Source organism: Anser anser, assembly GCF_964211835.1.
Source record: "Anser anser genome assembly, chromosome: 5".
Lineage (NCBI taxonomy): Eukaryota > Metazoa > Chordata > Aves > Anseriformes > Anatidae > Anser > Anser anser.
In genome coordinates, this window is record NC_139725.1 from 48589137 (window position 1) to 48611843 (window position 22707).

General features: G+C 34.4%; 1 protein-coding gene across 7 annotated transcripts in view; it reads right to left on the reverse strand.

Moving 5' to 3' along the window:
* The window catches only part of EML5 (EMAP like 5), a 112785-nt gene that overhangs the window by 34517 nt on the left and 55561 nt on the right, over positions 1–22707 (reverse strand). For all 7 annotated transcript variants that reach the window (XR_014584596.1, XM_083836485.1, XM_083836484.1 and 4 more), the window contains 13 exons: positions 21173–21278; positions 20070–20163; positions 17710–17810; positions 15644–15846; positions 15111–15222; positions 13540–13667; positions 12522–12663; positions 10582–10734; positions 9606–9737; positions 8374–8462; positions 7414–7590; positions 6199–6400; positions 5356–5482 (listed from right to left, as the gene is read on the reverse strand). Coding sequence is in view for 6 of the 7 variants with exons in the window: in XM_083836485.1 (XP_083692611.1) it covers positions 5356–5482; positions 6199–6400; positions 7414–7590; positions 8374–8462; positions 9606–9737; positions 10582–10734; positions 12522–12663; positions 13540–13667; positions 15111–15222; positions 15644–15846; positions 17710–17810; positions 20070–20163; positions 21173–21278 (1766 nt within the window). In the remaining variant the exon portion in view is untranslated. The remainder of the gene's footprint in view (positions 1–5355; positions 5483–6198; positions 6401–7413; positions 7591–8373; positions 8463–9605; positions 9738–10581; positions 10735–12521; positions 12664–13539; positions 13668–15110; positions 15223–15643; positions 15847–17709; positions 17811–20069; positions 20164–21172; positions 21279–22707) is intronic.

Genomic DNA, 22707 nt, shown 5'->3' on the forward strand with positions numbered 1-22707 from the left:
CTAATAAAAGTAGGGGGTACTAAGCACTTCTGATATATAATTACTGTGTTTTTTCATGATTATATAATTTGGTTTATGTTGACTGAAGATATTTGGACATGTATTTTACAAATTTGTTGCACTGGATGGTTTTTCTCAGTCATGCATGAGGCATACTCCTGTAATTGACTAGCAAAAAGTCACTATTAAGTATCAGAATATATGGGTACGTACAAATTATTCTTCAACATTCGTACTATGCATAGGAACTTTTCATTAGTCTGATTAGCAGGTATACTTTGTTTTGATTTGCTTTGCTTTTAAGAGCTATCAAGCAATTTGGCTGCTGTGAGAAGGACACAGGCACTAAGTTTAGTGTTTTTAACCTCAAGGTTAATGCCTGGCACTAATACACATTTCAATGTGCAGAAACAGATACTAAACAGAAAAGTTAGCTTCAAGAAGTTCTGCTTTTCTAAAACCTTTTTTAAAAAAGTTAATGTAAGTCTTCAACTTCCTTGTTATTTAATTTACTGTGCAAACAGGGTGAATAGAACGAGGGAAGCTGCTACATGAAGGTCCATTGTTATTGTTTTTCCATTGGTATTGTTTTCCATTCTGATTCCCAGCTTCTCCCCTCTCTTGAATCATACAAGTTGACAGAGGAAAGGAGAGGATAAAAAAAGATATATTTTTTAAAATAAAAAGAAATTTGGACTTTGTACTGTTTACATTCATATTACAAGCCACTACACTGGCAAGCAGAATTGTCTAATTGCATTCCATATATTTATTCAAAACAATAAAGATATTTGTATAGAAGAGCTGAATTTCTCTTGCAATGATGATTAGAAGGTGGTACATGTGAGGTGACTGACCTAAGTTCAGATAAAATTATCCTTATTTCAAAAGCTTCCTCCCCCCCCCTCATTCCCTTGAAAAGTACAGTTTAAGTTTATTTACTGTGTATGTCGGGTCAAAAGAAATTATTCACTTCTGGGTCACTAAAGGACTAGTTTGTGAATACTTTGCTAGTTCCCTTCCCATTATGAATACACAAAGATTTAAAATAGTTTATGTATTTTTCATAAATCATAGAATCATTCAGGTTAGAAAAGACCTCCAACATCATCTAGTCCAACCTTTAACCTAGTACTCAAGTCCACCACTAAAACATGCTACTAAGTTCTACATCTACACATTTCTTGAAGACCTGCAAGGACGGTGACTCAAACACTTCCCTGGGCAGCCTATTCCAATGTCACACAACCTCCTCAGAAAATAAATTTCTCCTAAGATACAACCCAACCCCCCTCTCATCCCCACTCCCCAGTTCAAATTCAGGTCATTTCCCCTCATCATATCACTTGGTGCTTTGGAGAAGAGCCTGATCCCCACCTCACTACAACCTCCTTTAAGGTAATTGTAGAGCACAATCAGGTCTTCCCTGAGCCTCCTTTTCTCCAGGCTAAACAACCCCAGCTCCCCCAGCTGCTCCTCATAGGACTTGTTCTTTAGACCCTTCACCAGTTTTGTTGCTCTTCTCTGGACACGCTCCAACACCTCGATGTCCTTCTTGTAGTGAGGGGCCCAAAACTGAACACAGTATTTGAGGTGTGGCCTCACCAGAGCTGAGTACAGAGGGACAATCACTTCCCTAGTCCTGCTGGCCACGCTATTTCCAATACAATCCAGGATGCTGTTGGCCTTCTTGGCCACCTGAGCACACTGCTGGCTCATATTCAGCCGGCTATCGACCACTACCCATTTTTGCATGCATTCTTCACATACAAAAAAGACCTGAAGACAAAAAATAAAAATTGGAAGCAATATTGCCACAATGCCTGGTTTTGAATTGCATGTGGGAGTAGATGCAGAGCATCTAAAGAAATTTCAAAATATGTATAATACACAGAGATCTTCCCATACAAGAGATCTTAGCCCATGTACTGAGTAATAACACCTATTAAGAACACATGATAGGGATAACTATGAGAGAGAAATGCTTATTTATTTTGAAAAATTAAACTGGAATTCTCTGTTGGCACAGCTGTTCCTATATAAGGTATATTAATCATAGTATCCTCCCATTAACAGTGACAGATAGTGAACACTTCAGGGAGTATGAGAGCAGGCTAAGAATGCAGTGATATCCTCCAGATTAATTTCCCAACCTCCAGAGGTTTGCAGTTCAGGGAGTAGTTGAGCCAGAAGTGTTTTCAGAATTAACCATCCGTGATGTATTTTTCTTCTGAGCAATTTAACCAGCATAAAAACATACTAGGACAGAACGTTAAGTAAAGGATAGAGATGGTTTTCTGACTTATTTTGTGATGTTGAATATCCATAAGGCTATTACATAACTTTATACATACACTAGGCATCTTTTCACATAAAAATGCATCTTCTAATATTATTATTCAGCAAATATAAATAATTTGAATTACAGACACATATAATTGCTGCCTCAAAGCCCACACAATTTTGTGCATTTGATAAAAGTTAAAACAAATATTCCCGTGTCAGTGATATATTATGATAATTCTATTTCATGTGGGAATGATATATCATTACTAAAGCAAAATGAATTGACATTGTTTTTGCCCACCTGATGATATGTATTTGTATTTTTGATAGACTAAATGGCCTAAAAATCTGATTTTTGTATGCCATCCCACTACTTACAAGTAGGACATTACATAAAAGGTGAGATGGTGAGATCACCTTAACTCTAATAAATCAAACTAATTCTACTGAATCAATTTTTGGTACCCTGTGGTATCATTTATGGCTCAGAATTCATGCTACAGTCCTGGACTACATCACCTGGCCTCACAGATGTGCTTTTGTAAGAAGCAGGAGACCGGGAAGATTTCAGGTATGCATCTTCCTTTAGTGTTCTCGTTTGACTTAGCTCATTTAATACTCTGGATACTAAAAAGCATAGTCGTAGCACTCCTTCAGTCTTCCTTCTATGTAGAGGGAACTTCACCAGGAGTTTATGAATTCACTTCAGCTATCAGAAATCTCAAAACTAGGTGTAACAATCCTAACTAGTAACTACACTTTTGGTATTAGAGATCAATTACCTTTTCCCCCACAGAGAATTAAACTCTTCCTACACCCAACAGTAAGAAAAAAAAAGTTCAGATAATTTCTGAAAAGTACTTGAAAGACATTCTCAGAAGCACATGCTACAGTGGAATATACCTGTGTTTCTAAATACTAGGATTTAAATAATGCTACCACAAGGAAAGAATCTCTCCTAATGTAAGGCAGTCAATACAACAAGCCTACATGTAACGTGAAATGTCTCTGCCCACATTCTAAACAGCATACCGAAATATCCTGTAAATAAACACCAAAGAAACACATACTGTATGGCTTATACACAAACACTGACTTTCTTCTCTCTATGCCAGCTTAGGTCCAAGCATTCTTTCAGCTCAGCCTACAGTTCTGAGGAAAGGTGCCCTGCAGCCTAAAGATTCATTATTGTGTTATAAATGTAAGAGCACGTTTTTGACTACGCATCATGCTATGTGGATGTAGGAGCTCAGATCCTTAAGTACTATACGTGCATTAGCACAATGCTGCAGAGGCAAGCTAACACCACCTCTCTTCTCCCTGAAGCTTTATTAGCTCCAACAGAGTGGTGCAGACTTGGGGATACCTCTTGTATAGCTATTTCAGGCATCTCTGCAACTTGTATCCTTCGGTTTTTATTCCTTGTTGGACCTCTACAACACTGTCATACGATCATAAAGAATTTCACAGGAAGCTAGTTGAGCTGTTAGCCACTCCAGAGTACTGAAGAAGAAAGGATGAGATTTGATGACCTCCTCCCAGTTATTTTATCTTACCTACTCAGACTGGGTTCTCTTTGTCCCTTATACCTTTTCTAATCAGCGACAAGCAACTATTTAATAAAAAAGTGTGAAAGCTTTCATGTCTGTTTCAAAGTATAAACAGCTTGGAAAAATATAGTTAAGTTATTAAAATGTGTTTGATCCTGCACTTTGTGTAAATTAACTTACCTCACTACCCCCTGCCTTCATAGGAAGCAAAAGGGAAAGGAAATAAAGTAAAATGAAAATTAGCATTTATGAAAATAGACCTACTAAAAGATTTACCAGTCTTAAACAATGTTAACTTCGGTAGACCCAAAACTTTTGAACACTGAAGGCAATTGAATCCTTTCATCAACTTTGACACATTTTGAAGCCTAGTCACCTTACTACAGAATTAATTTTCTTTAATATTCTATTTGAAAATGAAAACCACAACTCCATCAGTTTCAAGAAAGTTGTTGAATGAAATACAAGAGTTTCATTAAAAAAAATTAACCACAGCTTCCAAAGGAAAGAGTATATATAAATCCAAAATATTTATACCATGCACATTTTTTTCTTTTCTATTTCATAGAACCAAAGAATTTTCATATCACATGTGTCCAATTAATCAACAGAAAGACAATTTTCATTTTAAACAAGACTGGGAACCACAGCTTTATATGCACACGTTCTTTCCATACTTCAGGGAAAAGATGACACTAAAATCCCCACAAACATGAGACTCAAGGAGGGTACCACAGATCTGCCAGCTTCACTGAGGAAAGCAGGCGCACACTGTAACCTCACATTCCTGCAATAAGTTTCTGATCTGCTGCTTCTTGATACACTTCCTCCTAGTTAAACTGTGTTGTATTTTCCTCACTTCTCTCTTTAGTACTAGTGTTCCTTAATTGCTTTATTTCACATCTACTTTATCTGCTGGTCTAATTCTACTCTGCTCCCCAACATCTCTCTCTTCTAAAGCATATGCCAGTGAACCAGGAAATACAACTAACTCCAAATCATGCAAAGAAATCGACTTCATTTTCGAAGACTCATGAATAGAAACTGCAGAACCACTGCGGACAGAATTTTTCAAAGAAAGGAAGAAGTTATCTGGAGACAGAAACCATGCACAGAGAAATTAGACAAATTTGTCAAATCAGTTTGTTGGAAAAGACGATTGAAAGCTGTCTTACAATAAACAGTTGGGTAGGTTCATACCTACAGTGACACCACTAGCTATTTCTTGGTGCATAAAAAGTTTCAAAAGCAGTAGATTATTAAACAGCAGCAAATATTTCAAGAAACTCCCCAAACATAGTAAAATACATACATCGTTTGGAGTCTCTTGTTCTCTCTGAAGAAGAGGTACAGCCTAGTCCTTAATCATGACAACTGGTAAGCATTTTTTTTCCAGAAAGTATTTCCACTCTTTTTATATATCATTTTTAGACATGTATGCACATCAATATAATTATATTTTACTGTTAATCATCTTTTCAGATTGCTTTCTTGGCTAGAATTGTAATTTAGCAATTACCTTTCATCTAAGGTTGGCTCCTTTTGTTGCAGATGAGGCTTAATTCCAAACATTGGTCTAATGTTTGTTGATAAGGCTTTGATGGTGTAATTAATTTCATTTTCCCTCGTCACATCGCTGTCATAACCTAAAAAAAATAAATCAAACCAAGTAGTATAAAAACAAAATAAGATACAAAAAAAGAATCAATTTGTGCATCTTTCAGTGAAATACTGGACTACAAGAACAACTACGATAGATCAATAACAAAAGCACAAACAAGAGAAAGTAGCTGAGAATCATGAACATTTGTAATTAGAACTTTTTAAGAAATAAAACTCCCTAAAACATCCTTGGAGAAAGAACTATTAACAAAGATTGAAGGGACATTCAAAGCTACCCTATTTCTGCTTGCTTGCCATTAACTCAGGGTCACTCCAAAGCATCTTGCTACATGACACCTGCCCTTAAGTTCTGGAAGATTTAGCACCAGGCTGTCCTCTACTTCCGGATCCATCCATGAGGCTCTAACAAATAGTGTCCAAGTCTAAACTGCTATAAATTTACTTTTCTATATAGATTTTTTAAAGTTAACTACAATAAGAACATTTTTCATTTTAAGGATGTCAAGAGACTTTTTATGAACTCTGTCTCAAAACAGCAAATCAAATAGTTCATCATCATTTTCTTCACAACAGCTTATCAGTCTTTTCCTCAAAGAGAAATTTTAGTGTATTTGAAGTGTCTTCTCTATTTAAGATTACAGTAAACACATATAAAACTTGATTAATTAGCAATTTTCTAAGTAATAAGCAATTTTCTTGAAACAGCATAATCCAGCCAGTTTTATAAATTATTACTGACCTCCATCTTCTTCAGAATCTAGATCAGACTCTTCACTGTCACACTGCCTGGTATCCCGATGTCCTTCCATCTCATAAGTCCATAGCATTAAAGAGGTGTCTGCTCCTCCAACAGTGACCAACAAACTGTCATCATAGGTCCAACGGACATTTGTTACATGGGTACTGTGAGCAACATACCTCTTAAATTTTCCAAACTTTCCCTAAGGGAGAAGAAAGGGCACAGATCAAAAATTAAGCAATCTTCTTGATAAAACCAAAATGAGTTGCCAGTATACCTCTGTTCAGTAACACATTCTTAACTTTTTTTAGTTTATGCTTTACCTATTTTGCATTTGCACGTATCTTATGATTTACTGAGTTCCTCTTCTATAGCAAAGCTATGAAGTGTAACCAAATTTCTACACCAAGCATGTAAGAATTTTTTTATAAAGAGAATCCAGCAATAAACACTGCATCGTGTTTCCAAGGAGAGAATATAATCTAGCAGATTAAGAATAAAATGCACAGGGAATATTTTGGGCCAATGCCTGTGCACTGTTGACATCCCTAGCATGGTAACATATTCAAAACTGAAGAAATATTTACTGACAAACATACAGAAACAATAGAAAGCTTCTAGAAGAACAATAAAAATAATATGCTTCCGGAATGGCTATGCTACGGTGCATGATTAAATAATGTTACAGCTCTTCATTTTAGGAAAAAAAGACTGATGTGGGACAGAATGAAGATTTATAAAATCATGAATGACATGTAGATAATTTGGGGAAGATTTGTTCATTGTCTTCCAAAACAAGAGCTTAAGGGGCTAAAAATACACTGATAAAACCACATGGTGGATACTAATGTCAAAGTTATTATCAGAAAGAGCCTGACCCGCAAAGTATTATAATCTGGGAGAGAATCACTACATGCCTGTCCTATTCTTATACTGTCCCCTACACATTTGCCACTGTCAGTGACAGGACACTATGCGAGATGTCTCTTTAGTCTGACCTGGAATGGTCATTCTCAGTAACTTACAGTTTAACGCATTGCAAATTTGTAACATTGAATGCCTTCCTTCAATTGTAAGGACAAAAGTTTAAAAGTACTATTTAGTTCTTAATTAAAATTTCTTAATTAAAAGTTCTTAAAAGTACACTTTTACAAATAGTTTGGAAAGGCAGTTTTATTAACCAATCTTCAACATGCACAGCTGAGAACTACTTACTTTAGCAGGGTATCGAAATAGCTTCACAAATCCAAAATCATCTCCCGTGGCTAATACTTTACTATCACTAGTGAGGCATGAAGCAGTTACATCTGTGACTTCACCAATTATTGGCCAGATTCCTTCACAGCAAGAGCCCAGAACACTTGTCCATGATGCCCAGCCAATCTTTTCTACCTACAAAAACAACCTGTTTGAGTCAGAGCATGCTTCTTCCTATGCAGTTTCCTTTCATATCTGATTTCAAGAAAAAATGCTTGCACTGAAAAATATGCCATCTAAAAGATAATAATTTAATATCAACTGCTAATTTTCTTCAGGATTTCATGTGAGAGCCTTAACTTTATTTCTACTAACTTCCACAATCGCTAGACACATATAAAACTTACCTGTCCTTTCAGGCTAGAGAAAACAAATTACATTTTTCAGTGCTGTTTTTCAATCTCATAGAAACCATTATTTTGAAAGTTACTCATTTTCACTCTCTGCCCTCTGATAATGCTCTATGTCTGAGAAAACAAACAAATATTATAGCTACAATATACTACACTTGCCTATGCATATTATGCATACTACACTACATTGTTATATAAAGACAGACATGAGGTCTTCCAAAGCAAGGTTAAGGGCTAGGTAATCTGCAGTAGGTTTTCCAAGGTGTTTAGGTACCAGAAGAAGCACACAGAAGTCCAGTGAGATTTTCACAAGAGCACAAGTCAGACACGTCTATTTCTCAAAAGAAGAGACAAATGCAATACCCCCTATGTAGTTTCTCATTCCAATCACATTACCTAATTGAACAGGCTGTGAAAAAGGGCAAAGGACAGAAAATGCTCCAATAAAAGTTTTTTTTCAATAGAATGGTTGTGGTTTTATACATCATTCTCCCCTATGTAGCATAGACTGCTGCATCATAACTATAAGTTGCAAACAAGGTAAGACGACATTTTATTTCCTCACCTCCAAAGTAGGAATGGTCTGTTTTTTTCCACGAGGAGCTTCAAAAAACAGCTGCTCTTTAGCACCAGTGTTAACTTGCAGGAGCTTCCCTATAAAATATATTACATATTGTACATTAACATTCATTAGAACATTCCATTTACATATTTATTAATTTAATATATATTTATATACACAAATATATATTTATTATATTATTATAATATTATTATAATAAATATATAATATAATATTATAATTAATATTATACTATTATAATATTATTTATTATATATGTATATATTTAATATTCCATTTATATATTTATATATATATCTAACATCATTACACAGTTATTTGTTTCTGTTCCTAAGTTGCATGCATAAAGACTGGAACTAGAAGAATGGTCTTCTGAGGATCTGAGTCAGTCCACCCCTTATACACACGGTCTCTCTGAAAACTGCACTAATACATCACTTTACCCAATTCTTTATGGTTATCCCATCAGATGGCAGACAGAATGAACTGTGTATGATTCAGAGCTCATTTGTGACAACCGGCTGACTATCATGCATGTGCTTCATGGGCTTGAGGAACACACATGCTGCTTGGCCAATGGCTGTTTCCAAGCAGCTGAATTCTGCTGACCCTTATACTTGTTTTCTGAGGGAAATTCTCAGTAACGTTCCTGTCCTCCTTCTGTTTTCACATATCTCAAAAGATGCTAACTTCTACCACTTTTTCAAATTAATTTTAAATTGGACAGTTACAAAGGTGGTTATGTGGAGGAATAGGAGCAGGAACTGACAGACTATACAATTGCACTGCTATGTTTCTGTATGAAATGGAACTGAAATTAGTACTTAAATTAATCATGTATAAAGATCCAGGAATAAGGCAGAAACAACAGTCTTTGTTATTTTTGACAATATTCAAGAACACATATTCCTGAGCTACATATGTATTTTTGCAGTGCACCATTCAAGAGGCAGAAGTCAAACAATAAATCCAGAAGATGTAATAAATAAATAAAATCTTTAGAGACAATCTGTATTACTTCAAGTTGCACAGCTTCTAAATAGCAGTAAAAAATCATGTTTTTGTATTTATTCACATGCTGTATCTTCATAAACTGAAGAATCAAACCTGTCAGTGACATCATAAATTCATGCTGTTGATGTAATTTACCATTTTAGTCTGTAATATATTCCACCTTCTAGGACGTTTTTACAGTTCAGATGAATGCTACTTACCTCTTACGTCCCAGTCCATGTGCGTTATGTAACTGGACGCTCCCTTGCAGATTCCTACTCGTTTACTGCTCATTACATTGTAAATATCTACAAAGTTGTCACAGGATGCCACAGCTAAGTACTTTCCAGCCCCTAAAACACATCAGTAGAAACACGACAAATTTTAAAAAACTTAAATGGTCTGAATATTAAAAACAAGTGTTTTCTGGAATTCAGCTATATTCATCTCAGATGTCTTTCAAGTAAATTTGCTAATTTATACATCATTCCCAAGAGACTAATGCTGGTATCACAATCAAAATTTCAGTATAAAATATATAACCATTACATTGGTACATCTTTAAACAATAAACTATTGGATGAAATTTTAAACATTTCTTGCACTCAAGAGTGGAAAGGCTGAAGTAACCAGAAGGCAATATTGTGTCAGAACTTGTATCAGTTATTTGCATCAAATTTTGCCTATTTGCCTAAAATTTGCCTATTATTTTCACTGAAACAGTATTAATACTTTAGGCCATAAATTTCAGTGCCTAAATATGAGCTGTACTGTTTAAAAAAAAATATGGCTTCACTGGGATCGTTAAGGGAGGAAGAAGGGCTAGGGAAGGAGAAAAAGGCACCACAACTTTCCAACATATCAGTTTCAAGCCCTCTGATTAGCTAAAAGTAACCTAAGTGTAGAGCCAAATTTACACAGCTTAAAGTAGAACTTTTTTCAGTCCCTAGGGAGGCTGCTGGATGCTCATGATTTAAAATCTGACTGTTGCATTTAGGAGGTTACTATGAGCAAACCTGTTCCAATAATCTCATCCTTAAATGATATTTTTGTGTCCAAACATTAACATTAGTCTTCCTTACTTTTATTTGTTACATGTAAAAGAGTACCGTAGATCTCTACTTCTTTTATCTTTTAAAGGTTGTAAAGCTTGTTTGAAGAATTTGTACATAAAAATTCCCATTTAAAGTCACTTACCAGGAGAAAACCGGATCTCTGAAATAACATCTTTCCTGTGCTGGAAGGAGACGAGATCCTCCAGGGTATCTGCATTAACTATTAAAAAACTCCCATCGTTGAGACCAACAGCTAATGCTTTTCCATCAGGAGAAAAGCAGCAACATCGGCCTCCTGTGATGAACACAGACATGTCATTCAGGTATGTTAATAATCCCTCTTTTTGATTTATTTTTCCAGTAAAGAAAATAAAATAAAGCTGTTCTTCTAGTATATAGTCTAATGGAATATTATAGATGCTGCCAAGATCATTTCCAAGCTCTACCCCTGTGACAGTACACAGAAGCCATAGGTAAACAAGTACACAACTTCAGAATCTCTGATTAGATTTATTTGCATATTGATCAACATTTAACCTAAATAATAAGATTAACCACTGTCATCTATCTATCTATCTATATATTTAATTTTGCTCTTATTCTCGGGAGATCTGATGCCAGTTGTCTGTTACCATTTGCTCTACTAGGGAGAACACAGTTGGAAAAGACCTCTTGGACTCACAGAATCCAGTTGTTTGCTTCCAAGGTCACTGTATCATATAATCTTTCCACTAAACACGTCAACATTCATTTGACAAACAGTTTAATTTCCAATCTAAATGCATTTATGATCAGCTTATTATATATTTGTTTCCATGCCAGAATTTTCCATTGGTATAAATATTTTTCCCTTCTCCCCATGGAAAAACTTGTCGTCGGTAATCTTTTTTTTAGCTAAACTGACTCTATCAGACAAAGCTTCATATTCACTACCCTGTGGCTCCTCTTTGTCCAAGCTCAACTTTCAGTTCGGTTCAACTCATCTGAACATAGATGAGAGGTGTACATCAAAAATACTCTGATTAGTCTCTTGTAAATTACATAGATACTTCAATATGTCCTGAGAAAAATAACTATTACACGTAGACTTCATCCTGTGTTCAGCTAGAACATTCTGATCTTCTGCACCTCAGTTACTCCTCAGCTAAACAGACATTTTTCTTACAGTCATCAAGTCTTGCCTTTTTTAATTACCAAACATTATGCCACTTCTATTACTGCAGTCTGCAAGAGTATCCAGCTCTTTCTGTACAATAAACAGGTGCTTTTTAAGATTGCCAAAGCATTTCAAAATTTGTTTTATCATCAAATTAGGTCATCACAGTCCTTACTTTTCTGCCAAAACTACTATTAAAAATATTAAGATTACTGGCTTTATGAGTCCAGCAGACTCCACCAACTTGAAACTTTTTTTCCTAATCATTACCACCTCTGCTTGTGCCAGTTTATGGATTTTCTTACAATTAGTTCATTGATCCAGATCATTTTCAGCTAGGCTTCCCAGAAGGTATGGTTCAAAGTGCTTTACTGAACTGCAAACAGATGAAGCCTTTGTCTAGCAAAGCATACATATTATTAAACCCTAGTTAAGGACAGTGTGGTCTAATGCTAAAAAGAGTCTCTATATGGTGTCATTTACAGAAGATTTTTCATCCAAAATAAAATTGTATTATAGGGTATACAATAAGAATTTTATGACTGTTCTCTTTCCTTGTCATTCCAGACTCTTGTAACATTCACAAAGAAGTACATGACTTCTGAGATTTCTTCAAAAAGTCGAATTCCTCAAATGTCCCAATATGCTTGCAGTATTATTGACAATATGGCAGATTCAAGTCACTGGCTCAACTTTTATTGTAAATTTATTGCCTTAAAGCTTATTTGCAAATGTAATGTATTAAGAACAGTATTACAAAGAAATCTCTTACACAGATTCATTAGCTTAAGGGCTACATAACTTGTGAATACAGCAGCAATAAAGTAATCAAAGAAAGGAATTTACTTGGTCTTGCTTTTACAAGAATCATAATGCTAGTAAATAACTGAATTCAGTTAGATCTTTCTTCATACTAAGCATCTTACCCTTCTTCAATTTGCGAACAGCTAACATACAATGGCTAGGAGATAAATCCCATATTCTTAAGGTTTTGTCATCACTTACAGTGGCACAAATGGGTAAATGAGGATGAGTAGCTAGACCCCAAACTTCCCCCTCCATGTGACCCTGAAAAAAACACAGTGAATCAGATGATTTTATATTTAAAACTGAAATAAGAAACAAAACATTTAAGGGGTTTTAAAAAAAAAAAAATCACAAACACAACAGAATGAGAACATTCATACATTTACAGGATAATAAAGAAATGTCTAAATAGAACAGAACACCTGAAAAAAACTCCACCTTCCTACTTAAGTGCAAATTATAGTAATTTATACCAGTGAAAACCTCTCTCTGAGATATTATCTACACACACACACCTAGAGTTTTCCTTTTCCTAGATTAGGGCATCAGGTTCTAATACATTCTTTAAAAACTCCAGTTGTTTACATATTGCATTGAACACTCACAAACATGACTTGACGATACAGAGACTTGTATTTAAGTATGAAAGGAAACCATATGATGACATAGTTTGTAAAAAACAAAACAAAACAAAAAAAACGTTTTGTAGACAGGTTTAAGAAATGCTGTCTGCTTGGTATAGCAAAGAGAAAAATGTTTTTTATGTAATTACAATGAGAAACTAAAAATAAACCTCAAAAGAGAATTTTAAAAAAATAATGAGTAATTAATAGTCAAAACAAGTTAGTAAGAAATTTGGTGGAGGATCCATTGACTTACTTTATTTTTAAACTGAAACATAGTTTTAGTCTGTTTGACAGAATGAACTCAATGAACAAATTTCTACATGAAATTCTGTGATATGTTTTGCTCACTAAAGAGTCACAGTGCTCTATCCTAGCCTTAACAATGTATGAAATGACAGTAACTTGTTAACTTTGTTAGTTACTAAAATGCTTCTTATTTCACAACAGTCTTTATTTGAAAAAAGAAACAGTATTTGTGATATGGAATATCTAACTGATATCTAACATGTACCTGAACCAGAAGAGTTATTGGTCCACTTTTATCCACCTCCAATATTTCACCGTTCTTTGTGCCCACTAAAATATGACCATGTCCTAAAGATATGGCACGTATAGAAGGATTATCTTCTAAGAGGAGACCTAGAACATTAAAATATTTTAAGACAGAAGATTCTCAATTATGCCTTAAAGAGGATTTTTCACAAGTACACATTACATTCTGATTGTAGAAAAGGATACTCAGTAGGAAACAAGTAAGAATGTAGTCCTGCATGGAAGAATTTATATGTTTGGACTCATTTAGGAATATTTAGCAATTGCCCAACCAATGAAAGAACACACGCTAGTCACTCTTCCAAACTTCTAGTTTGAGATTTTTTTTCCATAATAAAACTACTACATAAAGCAACTGCCACTAACCTTTCTTCTCAGAGTATTTCTGAAGTTTAATCAGCCTGACTCACTGACAATCCTACTGAAAAAATATGCATGTGAAATATCAGCTATATCACTATCTTTACGTACAGCATTTATGGTACTTTTAAACATGGCATTTTATTGAACAGATACGAGAATGAGAAAAGCAGTAACAGAATGTTTTAGTTATCGTGTTCCATTCATGATTTCTGAAAATTAAATCATATACTTTAAAATGCAGAAAATAAAAATTTAATAGATTAGTGGAGGGGGGACATGGGACACACAATGGGACACGACCTTATTTCCAGAACATCAAGTAGGGAAAACCATAAATCAACACTAAGAGCAAGAACAAATTAAAGAAATAGGAATTAAAGAATTCTTAAATCATTTCAACACACATATGCAATTACAGAAAATTAAGTCATAAAATTCATAAAATGTACTAATCCCTTACCAAACTAACCACAATTCTAAATTCCATTCCTTTTGTAGACTCCTCCAAAACAAAAAAGATCAGAAAAGATTACTTCATAATTAGAAACATAATAACATAATAGGCTTTATGGTCATCACTTAAAAAAAAAAGTTGCCTGGGAGGTAACAGACTCAAAGTTAAATCAATTAATTCACGCAGATAGTAAGGTAAATAGGACATAAGGAAGCAGACTTTAGACATGAGGAAATGGTCTCAAATTATTCCAGTGGAGATTTAGATTGGATATCATGAAGGTCTTCACAGAAATGGTGGTTAGGCATTGGAATGGGCTGCCCTGGGAAGTGATGAAAACACCATTCCTGGAGGTATTTAAGAGATACGTGGATGTGACGCTTGGGGACATGGTTTAGTGGTGGACTTGGTATAACTAGGTTGATGGTTGGACGTCATGATCTTAAGTCTTTTCCAACCTAAATGATTCTATCATTCTAAATATTAAGATCTGTCCCCACCAAATATGAAACCAAACACTACAGCACGCCATGCCTCTCACAAAAGAAATATGACTTTCTCAGAATCAGTAAAGCTCTAAAAATATTGTTTTTTAGTATTTGTTATGTTAAATGTGGATCTTACCTGACTGGGGAAAGCAATTCCACAGAAAAAGTTTTCTAAAGAAAGTATTTTAAATAAAATCAAAATGAGGAAAAAGTCTGCTGTGTTACCTTTAGACCCAGGGGCCAAAGCAGCCCTTTTGATGGCATACGTTTTGAGACAGCGTTCAAAGGTATCGTCCCAGAGAGCTACTACCCCGTCCTTTCCTCCAGTGACAAATCCCTGGGAAAAAAAAATCCACAAGTTAGAGTCACTGATCATCTTTCCTTAATATTTCAGAACCAACAGATTACTACAGCATACTAACTCAAGTTGTTACGCAAATTCTGAAGGTTTCATTGTAAAAAAGTTTCATGATTTTCTAGTTAGTCTCACTCTCCTGAGTTACCAACTGAGCATAAGACAACTAAGCCTCTAAACTTCTGCTATGCAAACTTAACTTCACACAAATCATCACATAATAACAAATATGGCAGGTCAACATAGTCTGACAGAACAATCCCCCCTTCATTCAGATGGTGAACTTGGAATTCTTTCTAGCTTGACAAAGAGGTAGCTGGAACAGGAAAATGAAATTATATCATAGCAAAACACTTTTATTTGGGTCTATATTAGTTATGTTGTATGCTAGCAGTTAACTTACTTTTTCTAATGCATGCATGCTGAACACAGGACCATCATGTGCTTTGACAGTTTTTATAAGAAACACATCTCTCCAGATACAGACATCCCCTGTGGAAGTTCCAGAGAATGCCATCTCTTCAGTCCAGCCATATACTGCACACATCATTGTATCGGTTCTTCCCATTGCACCTATGCAGCCCTTTCTCCCAATTAGTCCTCCCCCTGGTTTAAAAGAAAAACAAGTCATCAAGAGTTTGCTTGTTATTGTATTTCCCCAAAACTATGTAACTTTACCCAGAGCAACAGATCTTTCTCATCTAGGTAACCATATCCTCTATAAAGCAAGCCTCACAAAATAGACTTTTTGTACTATTTGATAAAACATTACTTCTAACTTACTACTTGAATCTGGTTTTGAATACATACATACACAAACAGAGACATAGAACAAAGAGAAAGTACATTTGGAAACCTCACCTATAAACAAAAAAAATAGTATCTACCACAGTTCAAAGAACTTCCTCATAAAACGCACTTCAAAAAAATTGTTTACATCTTGATATCTCATCCTTTTCATGGTATGTTTTCGGGAGTTGTAATTTTGAGGTTTGATGTATTGACCTCTGTATGACTGAAACATTGCAGTTATATGAATTTTAAAATTCTATAAAATACAATCATCTCAAGTAATGATATGTATGATACCTAGTAACTTCTGGCTAGAAGGCTGGATTCAGATTTTCATAATCCTCCAAGAAACTTCATGTGGTATAAAAACAGAAGCTGCTCAGGATCTGACGCTTTGCACCATTCTCATGCTTACAGAGGCAAGGTCTCAAACTCTTTGCTATCACTTTGCACTGATGAAATTTAGTCCTAAGTATACAATTTGGTGTCACTTCTCACATCAAGTGCACCTGTTATAGAGCAGACTTCAGAGACTTTGCATTTGTTAAGGTGCACTGATCCTCTACTCCACACATTAATGCTGTTAAGTGTGTTTCACAGTGACTGCCTTGCCAGTGGTTCACACAGATGGATGGTACTATTCAAGAAATTTGTTTCCTGCTGACTGAGCAATGCCCTAAAAACAAGCGGGCATTTTAATTAATTTCACTTTTTTATTCAAAAGAACCATCTCTGCTTTTATTATCTTAATTAAGATTTCTTTCTGCAAGAATTATAGTAATACAACACGTTAATATATAGTAATTTGCCCAGTAAATATTCTCTTATGCACTTTGTTCTTTCTTTAGATAGCAAGCAATAGTCTTAAAATTAGCAATTTATATAGACTTCAACAGCCTGCTCTCAGACAATCTTGACCAATTTATCTTGGAGCCAGAACTGAGAAAACTAGTATAATTTTTCTTATCACAGACTTTTATCTCTAAAATTAAACTTTAGCAGGGATGCAGGTGAGTTGATGAGATTCTGCTTGAATAGTCAGAGGATTCCTAGCATGTAAGCTAGTTTTTAGTCCATGTGTGTACATACACTTTTTGAGGTTCAGTACAATGACATTCACACTAACATCAGGGAATGGCTTTTTTCACTGTGAAAAATTTTTCAAGCAGATAAAGAAAGCTGCTTATCTTGGTTTTTATTTGTCAAGCTCAATAGAGGTATCTAAAGAAAGAGATCTCAACTAGCAGATGTGTCCACTTCAAGTACTTTGTCTGAAATTTTGTATGTGGTTTTTATCACCTTAGATTTATTTATATTTGTGTCTCTTTATAACATACATGCTCAAACTGTCCTTCTTCCAAAAACTGTTCTATTATTTTAGAGCTCTGGACCATTTTGAGATGTGATATATTATTATTGTATATACAAGGAGTCAATAGAATATCCATTTTTTTTTCTACTTGTGTAGCTCTAGCAACATGGAAAATTGATCTTGAATAGAATCACCACTACTGCTATCATGCCAATTAGTGTTATTTCTACAAAGACTAGGGCAAGGCTAACTTAGAGATATACAAAGAAGATATCTCCCTTTCATGCAAGAAACACACTTTAAGAGAGATTATTTATATTTCAAATCACAGAACATACTGTAATAAAAAATAAAAGTTACCTTACCTGCTCTACGCCAGAATTTCAAGTGTTTAATGCCAACTGTAATCAACTTTTCAGGCATATAAGGATTAATCTTAACAACAAAAATCTTATCTTTGCTTCCCCTGAAATATAAAGCAAAATATTTTCCTGTTTTAAATTAAATTATAGCTGTTCATCATATTTTAAAATATTTTTTGCAGTGTATACCTTCTTTATCTTGCTAACATTTACTTCCAAATCGCTTACAGTTATTTTATTATAAGGATGAAAGCCAAGGAATGAACATACTGAGTCCTGCTCTATTTGCCATTCGCCTTCACTTTCCAAAGGTGAGTGATTACATTACTTCAGAAATCCACTAGGTGGCCTTTTCTTTACAAAAGAATATGCTGAAAATTGATCCATATATATATATTGCATTTAGACCTCGCACAGCTTATCATGAAGTTTAAAGATGTACAGTTGTATACCTTATTTATATCAATCTTTCAGTCTGAAAAAAAAAGCCATTCTCATCCACCCTTTAGTTGATTTTTCTGTTTTTCTTGTTAGAATGAAAAATATGTTGCCCTAGCAATTTTACACGGAAATTTCATTTTGCTTTTAGAAGCACTGAAACCTGTTGTGTGTTTTAGATATCTTAGTGTGCTCCTAAGTATGTAAAGCCCATGCTTTGCTTCATTCCCAGAGTCTGAAAGACAGCTGCCGACTATTTTTGCTATCTATGCAAGAAGTGCTCGCTAATAGATTTATTTCTTTAAAATGCAGAAGAGCCACTAACTTTTCCTCCCTGGACAACAGCAGCAGAGCTCTTACCTTCTGTGGTTTTCTGACCACTGAATGAACCAGCAGCAAAGAGCTACCAGTTCCTTTCCAAATTCACACTGTACTCTGCAAAGTAGAGATGCTGCTCTCAAAAATTCTATTCAATTCCTCTGACTAGGTAGCATAAAAAAAAAAAAAGAAATGAAATCCAATCTAAACTGATTAAAGTTCGATTAGAAAAATTGAGATTTGTGGGTTCAGGAAGTAGAGGGATTAAAAAAATGAAGAAAATTTCCAAAAGGCCTACGTGAAAGGTCATGTGAAAGGCAATAAAAAAAATGAAAGGACAAAACCAGCATCATCACAGAAGCCAAGCTAACCGGGCTTCTAGTAAATTACTAGAAGGGAAGTACTCTCTTTTCTCTGCATCATCTCAGTTTCTTTCACATGAAACTCAAATCATGTTCAAAATTAAAAAATAAGTGTAACTGTCACTGAAGAGCAATAAAGAAATTAATAGATAAACATGAAGCTGATACATTTAATTGTATCAGGAGCGAATAACAAATCCTTTTCAAACAGTATGCAATGCAGAGTGGGGAAAAGCATTCACATTATTGCTCTGTTAAAAACAATACTTAGCAAATTCAAAGGTTTCAAAAATGCTTCTCAATATTAGAAATAAGATTCTATCTTGTAGTTCAAAACTCTATTTAATAAATATATATGCAATAATCTGTGCTGAATCAAATAAACTTCCAGAATGTTTAATGTTTTGAGGTTATTTAGTCCACTCTCTTGTTCAAAGCAGGGCTAACTTCAAAGTTAGATCAGGCTCATCAGGATTCAGAAAGGAAAAGTAAAGAACCTTGAAGAAAAGAGAACTGAGCAAAACAGCTACAAACTACCATCCCAAGAACATGACATTTGATGCAAAAGATCTGAAAAGCAAAGCATATACCACCATCTCTTGGAGGGCCAAAAAAACAACCAGATTAAAATCATTTCCTTTACTAGAGGTAATCTGAGGTCTGGAAATGACATCTCTTCATCAGCCAAGGTCAGAGACTTGCGAAGTGCCGCAATCGTATAAAGGTGACATGAATATGAGATTCATGGAAACGAAAACAGGTTATGTGAACATTGGTAGTGAGTAAAGAACAAAGGGTGCGTATATCTATGTGCAGAAATATTGTAGAGGTCCATAGAAGCTAGGATTATTAGGGAGAAAAAACGACAAGTTTACAAATTTCAACTAGACAGTTGACATGTACAGAACTTTCGTGTAAATACGTAAGTTTTTTTAGCATAAGAAGTTATAGAAGCGAGGAATGGAAACGCATGGAGTGAATTTTAAAGAAATTATTTCAAAACACAAACATGTAAGTAAACATTCTTTTGTCTTCCTCAGCATTTGAACTGCCACAGAAGTAGTTCTTGTAGATTCTATCACAGCTTCCATTTTAATTACAAAGAAAATATTAAGGCTGTGCTAAATCATCTGTATAACTGAAGTGAAACTTTAGAGGACTGTTATTCTTTAATTAATATATTTTGCTTAGTGTCATTTGAGATTAAATCTAGGTATAAATTTTAAAATGAAGTTAAATTCCTACCTTACTGCTGAAAGCTTTTCTCCTTTCTTCCAGTCCCAGAGTACAATAGTGTGATTGTCATCTATTCCAACAGAAGCCAAACGTTTCCCATCCGCTAGAAAAATAAATTTATAATTGAGAGAGTAGATAGATAACCTTATGCTGCAATAATAAGAAACTATACTAAAGAACACTGTACCTTCAGAAATATCATAAGAATGTAGAAACAGGTAAATAAACACAGCTATGTTATACTTAGAGGTACATTTGACATCAGTATGTTTTTAAACTTGAGTGGTAAGTTGAATGGAGTTTAGGACTAAGTTAGGAACTGTACATTTGATTTAACAATTAGGAATTGTGAACTCAGCAAAACACAGACTTCATTGTTAAAAATTAAAACCATAGTTCTTAGTTTTTAAAATTATCCTGTCTAAAGCCTGCACTTAGATACCCTGTGTTTTTGTACCATTCCTTTGTTCAGCTAGTTGCTGATGTAGCTGCCAAAAATCTTCATCACAGACTGCATAGTATTTCCTGTTCACTCTGAAAATCCCTGTTCATTTTTAAACTTTTCTGTTAATATCACTGAAACAACACTAGGAAGTTCATGAAACATTCCTAAGCTTACTACTGGTGTCATGTCTTTCAGCAACTCTGACACATATCCCACATTAACTCCTAAGAAAAAAAAGTTATTTATGCTTAAGCAAAATCAACATATTGCTAACGTGTACCCGTCTTTGAAATTGCTAAGCATACATGCCATAATTTGTGAAATGAGATTGATGTCTTGAAAAAGGATAGCCAAAGAAAGTTAAGCATCAAAGACCCCACACTACTCAAAGTGATTAGCTTGTCTACTAAATGGCACAGAACCCATTCTTGGACTTCCTGACATTCCAAGACACCACAGGAGGGTTTTTTTTTTAATTATTATTTATTTTTTTAAATAAATTATCACTCTAAAATAGCCTCTCTCATTTGACATTGATCACTGGAGAGTATTTTTCATACAAAATCTTCAATGTAAATGAATTCCCAATAGTTCATTAGGATTAATTAGCTTGCATTTTCATAGAGAAGGAAAATTGTAAATAAATAACTAAACAAATACTTATTACCTGAAAAATCAACAGCACAAACACCATACTGGTGATAGCCCTTTAATACTGAGAGTGGTCTTATTGTTTCTGTATCCCAAATGTGTATTGAGGAATCTCGACCAACCTGAAAATAAACATATTTATAAACCATTTTTCATTTCTCTTTCACATCAGTTATTTGACATAGGTGTCTGAAAGCATAATATTGACAAATACCTCAAGAAGTATTTGAAATAATTTAGAGTGATAAAAATTTTCATGGTATTATTTCAGTCTGGCTTGCAAAATATTATTCCTTCAGCATCACAACTACTATTCTCACATCTAGCTCTCTAAAGTCCTCCAAAGAACCTAGACATATTAATGACAATTAACCAACCTTACAATAGATTCCTCTTGTGGGGAAGGAGAAAAAAACAAAAACAAACAAAACCCCTTAATAGATTGCATTGTGGCATATTTATTCCATCAATTACTACTCTTTCAATCATTCCCTGTCTAAAAATAACAGGTTATTTTTATGGTTAGTATGTAAACTACTTAATGTTTGAGAAATCAAGGTGACTTCTATTACTTTCTGATGTCACTACAAGTAATAAAACGCCTACGAGTCAGGTTCTACTCATTGATATCTGTGGGGTAACCTTCACTACAATAGCACTAAAGCAGATAAATGGGACTTGGTAAGAAGAAAAAGCGTAGCTTATTCTTTTCAGCTATGTAGAAGCATTATTAGTCAGTATTTACAAAATTATTTGCTATTCCAAATGTTTTGTACCTCAGTACACAAAAAGGTCTGCAAAACCAGAATATTCTCCTGTGTTTAAGACCAGGAGCAGGTCTCAAGAAAACTAAGCTCTATTTCTGATTTCGGCACAAAGTTATTATACAACGTTTGTTTATAAGGTCCACTTTCAGGAAAATCTGAACCAATTCTGCATGGGTAATTTGATTACTGTATTACCTAATTTCTACAGGTAATGTAGTATATAATGTGTATATATGGAACACTGATATAAGGTAGTATATAATGTAGTTTATCACTTACTTGATAACATAAGGTATTTTAAAATAAAGTTAATCCAGGCATATTTTTATTTAGCCTTCAATACTCAAAAGTGAGACAGAATTAATTTCCACATTTTGGTATTTAATCTCTAAGCTGACCTGCAAATTTATGTTCCTCTCAAGCATTTTTTTTTCTTTTACACAAATTAAGGGCATCATAAGCAAAACTTCGTTAACAATTTTAAGTTTGACGATTCAATAATAGTAATAATAATAGTAGCAATAATCACAGAGCCTGAAATGTTTGTTGTACAAACCTTTATGGGAAGAGATGTTTTTTAGAAAAAAAGTGAAAAGATTTACCTAAAATTACTATCTGGAGAAAGCTAAAATGAACTATTATAAGTACTGTGTTGCAGGTACAAAGAACAGCTTGATTAGAAGTGATAACCAAAACCATAATGCATGAAACTGAGAGGCCAGAATATAGCAACTGCTTTTCAGAGTTAATTTCACAACTAAGATATATTAAAAAAACAACACTA